General features: G+C 30.8%; 1 protein-coding gene across 1 annotated transcript; it reads right to left on the reverse strand.

Annotated features, from left to right (window-relative positions):
* Positions 1-512: 512 nt before the first annotated feature.
* Positions 513-4,550, reverse strand: LOC125865411 (aspartate aminotransferase, mitochondrial-like). The gene is made up of 10 exons (XM_049545605.1): positions 4,176-4,550; positions 3,571-3,656; positions 2,789-2,995; positions 2,598-2,703; positions 2,207-2,311; positions 1,945-2,117; positions 1,489-1,648; positions 1,298-1,393; positions 1,138-1,232; positions 513-738 (listed from the first exon to the last, which is right to left on the reverse strand). The coding sequence occupies exons 1-10, from the start codon at positions 4,344-4,346 to the stop codon at positions 669-671; spliced, it is 1,269 nt and encodes a 422-aa protein (XP_049401562.1). The 5' UTR covers positions 4,347-4,550; the 3' UTR covers positions 513-668.
* Positions 4,551-7,460: the final 2,910 nt, after the last annotated feature.

Consider the following 7,460-nt stretch of genomic DNA (forward strand, 5'->3'; position numbering starts at 1 on the left):
GTTGGAGGGAAAAATAGTGAAGCCTCAAGGCGTCCCAAACTTCTTTCGTCCCAAGATATTTGTTAAATTTGCATCTTTAACAAATATAAGGAGTCATTTGGTAGAGTGTATGTATTATAAGAGTCGTTTGGTAGTTGGGTTAGAGTTATACACGTATTAGTAATGTAGGGATTAGTATTAGTAATGTATTATTTATATAAGTTTCTAAATTGTCAACCACACGTCATATTAATTTTACAAACGAAAAATTTATTTCCTATCTACCTATCAAGCGTTGTATAAGTAATACAAATATTAATACATGAATAGTTTATTTCCTATCCAGCTATCAAACGACCCCTTTACAAAATTATAAGATGTATTAATTATATTGTTGGGATTAATTATCCTGGGATTATTTTCTTATCCAATGTTTGGCTTGGTGATTCAAGGCCAGTTCCATCTTAAACCATGCTTATCGATATATTATTAACCCTTATATTGCTAATATCATTGGTTGTTATGTGTAAGAATAGTACTGAATAAGGTGTATACATGTATTATTTTCTCTAATACATCCTACCGAACAGCCTCTAACAGTATTAGACAATGGTTTTCTGCACAAGATCTCAATAAGAATTGCTAAACTACATATTCAAAATGCTTTGAACCAATACAGTTGCTATTATTTACACTTTGGTAACTTCATGGATTGCACTTGCCAAGTAGTCTACATTGCTGCTTGTTACCCCTGCCATGCTGCCATATGACAATATTGCATCAGCCATGTCAATTGCAAAAAGCATGAAAAAAAGAAGAAATGTGAGAATCCTTTGGTTCTTTCTGTTTTCTTTCTTAAGTTTCTTGTGAAAAACAACTAAATCGATATACGATGTAGCAAGCTTTGTGGTAATTTAAAAACAAATACTCTATTGTAACTCTAACATGAAGTATTTTTAGAGAAATGGATTTGAGGGATACGAAGAGAGATACATGCAATGGAAAATATACCCTCCACTCTTCCTTGCTGAACAAATACCAACAAATTCATTATTCTCATGTTATTATTGATATCATCTTTATTATCATAATGTCATCAGCATCGCGTATATAGGTATCAGTACTGAAATTGAAGAAATCTTAGTGAGTTATAAGTACCTGATGCGCCCATCGTTAGTCATGTATATATGGAAATCCCTCTGCAATTGGTTAACTTCCTCAGGGGATAAACCAGAGAAGTAAAACATTCCAACCTGAAGTTTTTACAATTAGCAGCTGCATTTAATATGCGATTGTGCAAAGACTTAAGAATTGTTACCTGCTTCGTTATATGTTCCCAGCTCGAAGATGAGTTCAACTCTTCAAGAGTTTGACGTAATGTGATTCTCATATTGATTAAGCGATCCACCATGACCTTTATGTGAAAATATATAATTGGTACGTTCGTAAGGAAATGGAATGGTAAGAAAGTAGTACTCACTACTCATACATAATGGTTACATTAATTACCTTAACTTCCTCTTCCCAAAGTGCCTTTAAATCAGCATCATTCAAGATTGTTGACACTAATAATGGGCCATGAACCGGTGAGCTACTGTACATTGCCCTGACAATTCGCTGCAACTGGCTCTTGATTGCTGTGGCTTGTTTATCATCCCTGGAGACAATACTGGTTTCCAAAAAGAAAACGAGAGGACGGGAAGTTTCAGAGCTGGAGACTAATCAAGAAGTCATAAAGAATCAAATACTTTGTGGTCATTTTTGTGGACTACTAATCACTAAAGTGGACTCAGGATTACTAAAAATGAACAAGTTGAAATTACTCCGTTTATGGATCTATACCGTTTATGTTTTCTGTTCGTTCAATGGATTGCGTGAATAGTCTTAACTAATTAAAGTATAGTATTATTTCGGCATTGTTCAAAATGAGGAGTTGCAGAACACTGTAGCTTGAAGTTTGTCTACCTGACACAACCTACTCGGTGTTCATACAAGCCCATGTTTTTGGAAAAAGATTGGGCACAGCCCAATAGATGTCCATCTTCTAGAAATATTCGAATAGCAGTGGCATCTCTCTCAACATCTCCGCTAGCAATTCCTTGATAAGCCATATCAAAAAAAGGAAAATGATTCTTGATCTGAAAACATTTTTCACAAACATAGTGCATAAGAAGTTATCTAAACGCATAAGTAGGAGGAAAAAAAAGTATCAAGTTATGCCGCTAACCTTAAATATGTGTGAGATTTCTTTCCACTGCTCATAGTTGGGGTCGACACCAGTTGGGTTGTGAGCGCAAGGATGAAGTAAGAAAAAGGAACGATCTGGAGCGTTCTGTGAGATTATCAAATGAATAGGGCCAGGTAACGTAATCGAAACTCCAAAAGAAGAAAGTTAACTGAACAAGAGTTCGCCTTGCAAACATTGTAACCACATACAAAAACACCGCGAATTGAAATGAATCATCATCACATGGCAGAGTGTACTGCTGGCCTCTAAATAGATCAGCAACATAAGCCATCTTTTACAAAGGCTCACAATCTCATACGTAAGGATGTAAGATTTGGCGATGAAGTTGAAACAACAATTTCGCAACACAATTAGAGAAAATTCACCAAACCTTGATATCATTCACGAGGGCTTGAAATTGCAATCCTTTTGTATCAGGATCATAATAGTGGTAGGTTCTTGTACAAACTTGAGAATCCCTCCAAATGTCGTGGTGGCTTCAAAAGAGGACACATTTCAATCATAGTACTAATTAATAATGGCATGGCATGAAAAAGAAGTATAAATGTGAGAAACATTTACTTGGACCAAGTTGGCATTGGTAGAAACATTTGTGAGTTAGGATAGAAGCGCCTTTGGAATTCCGCAAATAGCCGGCACGCACCGGTCCCAGAAAGAGCTGGAACACCAGCAAACCTGCCTTCTCTAACAACACTAGAGTCATTTCCATAAGCCAATTTAATACAGTCCTGCACAAACTTTGATTTTGTTGTTGCTTTTGTTGATTCCCTGCCAAGAGAAAAGCAACGGTTGTGGTTGCAATGAAATATGATGAACCTAGAAAATATTCCTAATACATAAACAGTTGGCAAGTAAGCACTCCAACGACTTTGAGAGGGCACATCTAGACACCTCGACTTGGTGTGTGGAATGACTGGTGTACCAACAATATATCTAAAGTACTTAATTACCTATTAGTGAAAGAACATTGTCCAACCATCAATAACAACAATAATGAGACAAATTCGAGTAATTAAATAAGGAAATTGTGAAAAATATGATTGATCAAATCCAACATGAGCTTAGAGTACACTCATTAAACCAAAATAATTATTCAATCATAGGGGAAAAAAGAGGAAACATCAGCCCTTAAATATAACACTAGTTTATGCAAACAATAAAGGTAAAAATACGCTTAAACTATCACTTTTTCGTGAATTTCATACCTCAACTATTCATTGTTCTCTTTACCTAACTAACCTATCACTCCATTTATATTAAAACATATCTCGATTCTGAATTAGCCAAAGATTTTATCATTAACTCGAATCAAAAAGAAAAAAAGAAAAACAGATGCTACTTACAAGATTTCACAGCCAGAAATCTTTTCAGCAGCTCTTCTAACACACTCAAGAGTTACTGGTTTTCCTTTATCATCTCTGTAAGCTCCCTATTTATAAGAAGTTGTAACAAAATAAAATTACCATCAATCAATCAAGAAAAAAATTACCATCTCGATTTCAATTTGTTTGTATTACTTTTATTTTTAGTCTGTTTTTAAAAAAAAAACAATTTGTTTTCTTTTTGGACAATTCTTAATTCTAACTTTGTAATAAAAAAAATTAAAGGACATATGGTATATTCAAAAGTTCATTTACTCCCTCCGTTTCACAAAGAATGACCTTCTTTCCTTTTTAGTCAGTTTAAAAAAAAATGACCTCTTTCCTTTTTTGGTAACATTTTACTTTTTACTTTCCACGTGACATGTTTAAGACCACAAGATTAAGAACAATTTTGTACATTTGACATAACTTTAATTTAGGATCACAAGATTCAAAAGTCTTCTTTATTTACTTAAACTCCGTGCCAAGTCAAACCAGGTCATTTTTTATGAAACGGAGAGAGTAGTTTCTTAAATTATGAGTCAAATCAAAATCAAATAAATAAATTGAAAAGGAGAGAACAGTACCACACCAAGATTGAGCTTGAGAGGAGTTGGGTCAGAAAGAAAAGCCTGAGTGACACTGGTGATTGGGTCTTTAGGAGCTGGCTGTACATGGTCCCACCATCCCATATTGTTTTTCCTATTTGTTGCTACTGAGGTAGACAACCATCTAACATGTCTACTCCACATGTTCATCTTTCTTGCTCTCTTCTGTTCTGTTTTTTTGCTTGTATTGTAAAATTAGGAAAAGGGTATGTGAATCTCTTTCTTGAGAGGAAAAATGAAGTTAAAATAGTAGTAGTTGTTGATTGGAAGATAAAGGGAAGAAGACATTGAGATTTGAGAACTCTGTTTTGGTAATGGTAGTTACAGATTCCAATGGGCTGCTGTCTTCTCCCAATTTCTACATTTTTCCAATGGTACAATCCGTTTCCGTTTTGTATGATGTATAAGGTATAATAATTTTATTATGAAATATAGAATTATTTTATTCTGTATTTGATTAGAGGTATAAATAATTTTTGAATTATTTATATTAGGGAAAATATCTGAAATATATTTGATTAGAGGTATAAATAATTTTTGAATTATTTATATTAGGGAAAAAATCTGAAATATATCCAAACTTTGATCGAAATTGTTGTAACAATATCGAACTTTGGAAAAAACCTTTTACCCCCTACACTATTTAATAGTGTATTTTAAAGGTATATATGTGCCCACGTGGACATCATAAATATTGCATTATTATAAATAGTAACGTGTCCACGTGGGCACATATACACCTTTAAAATACATTATTAAATAGTGCAGAGGTAAAAGGTCTTCCATAAAGTTTGGTATCGTAATAACAATTTCGGCCAAAGTTAAAGTACTTTTCAGACATATTTTCCTTTATACTAAATACTCTCTCTGTCCTATAGTAATTGTCCACTATACTATTTTGAGATATCTAACAATACTTGTCTCATTTATGAAATCCATGGATTATTTTACACTTGGAGGTCGTTTGGTTAGGAACAAGTTATCCCATGATTAATTATCATGGGGTTAGCTATCCTGAGATAACTTATCCCACCATGTGTATGTGATAACTTATTCCATCACAATAATATAAATGGTGAATAAGTTATCCCAAACATGACAACCAAACAAGATACAAAACTTTTATCCATTTATCACATCACTATTTTCGTATTATATCACTATTTATTTTTATCTCTCACACCAAACGACCCCTTAGTTCCTATTTTACCCTTATCATTAAGTATAGTCATTTTTCTATTATATTTTTTAAAATATTATATTTATTATATTCAATAGTTGGCAAGGATTATTGGACAGAAAAAATAAGTTATTACGTATACATGTGAAATAACTTATCTCAAAATAATTAATTCCAAAATAATTTGTTTGTTTCCGATCAAACTACCGGTAAAGGTCTTAATAAAAGGGGAAGTTCGGTGGTGCACCAAGGGTCTTTGTTGTGCTGTTTTTATGACTTTTAAATCTTTAACTACTGATCATAGTAAATTTACACCACAATTTGAAAACTAAAGATTTAAAGAATTATGCATATTTTTAATGTAAAAATATAAAATTTTAAGGTCTCTTTCTTCTTATTATTTTTTTTATTCCATGTCGATTCAAATTCAAATTAAAAATAAAAACTTAAATTGAAACTAAGGGAGTATTTATTTCCAACTTTAATTCGTGTCTTTTATAATATTATTCAAAACAAAAAACGTATGTTCTTTCTAAAATATTTTAGTACAAAAAAAGTGTAGTAAAACTAAAAATAAATATTTTCCCATCCCAATGTTAATCAGACATTTTGACTAGTTATAAATTTTAAGAAAGAAAGAAATATTTTAAAAAGTCATAAATATGTGTATTGTTGTAAATCATATTATTTAAATAAAAAAAGTTAAACGTTAAATTATTTTTAAATATAAAAAAATATCATTTTTCTAAAATAGACTAATAAAATGCATACATAAATTAAGACTACTAAATCATGTTTATTTATATGTCTTTTGATTTAAAGTGATTTGATTTGTGTAAATAAATTTTACCAAGCTCATTAAAATAAAATAATCTAAGAAATTTCTAATTTGATGAAAAGAAATTATTTTGAGAATGGTGAAATAAAAGAGAATTGGATTTAAGGAATTAAAAGAAATATTCAAATTTCTAGAAAGGTTATCCAAGAAAACTTTAAATTCAATTCAATACAATACTATACTCTCCATTTTTCGAGCAGCGTACCCATGGTTTCTCTTTGTGATCGTGTTACAATGGGCTGTATTATTATAGCTCGTGTATTTAATGGACCATATTCCATGTTATTATTTCACCTTTTGACTTAAAAGAACCAACAAAACATTGACAATATCATGTATCTCAAATCATATATTATATTTATTTATTTACTTTGAACTTTGCACATCATTTAAAAAATAATTATTGATATAATATTTATATTAAATAATGGTTAATATTAATATTAAAAAATAATTTAAAGAATAAATAATTAATGTTGAAGATAATACATGAATCTCTAATTGTATTTAGTTGAAACTAAGGTCCTATATTTAGTTGAAATGGTTACTATTATTTTTAAAAAATACAAAATTTAGAGATAGTTTTTTTTAAAAAAATACAAAATTAATATCTCTAATGTTGATGCATCGTCACAAGACAAAAAGAACCACAAAAATGATTGTTAATTAATGAGTTTGACTTTTACCTAAAACACATTGAGAAATGTAATATATAAATTAATAAAAGACAAATATATAAATGTGATGTCTTTGGGAGATTCCCTAAAGAGGGTGACCCTTAATTAATTTACCTCAAAATATGATTATGATATATGAAAGATGTGGTGGAGGCCAATTATAAGAGGAATTAAGTATTATAATTCTCAGCACATCCTCTAACCAAACCTCTATAATATTGCAAATTCTAATTTAATGAATTTGAAAGACTATTTAAAAAAAAATAATTAATTTCCTAATAAACTTTGATTATGAAATTATGTTAGACAACTTTGGCAATGTTGACATATCGACTACTACAAAAAACCTACCTTATATATCCTAATTGCTTGTATCCACCTTCACTTTTGCCATATTGGTGAAATGTGATTGTTGGTGAGTAATTTATGACTTATTGGTGAAAAGTGATTATTGAATATCTTTGTCAAATTGTGTACAAATATTCTGACATATTAAGGTATTTTACAATGATGAAAAGGATTTATGCCATTTAAATGGTGGATGAAGACGTTGGTAAAAAAATGTGATA

The sequence above is a fragment of the Solanum stenotomum genome, chromosome 5, assembly GCF_019186545.1.
Source record: "Solanum stenotomum isolate F172 chromosome 5, ASM1918654v1, whole genome shotgun sequence".
NCBI classification, from domain to species: Eukaryota; Viridiplantae; Streptophyta; class Magnoliopsida; order Solanales; family Solanaceae; genus Solanum; species Solanum stenotomum.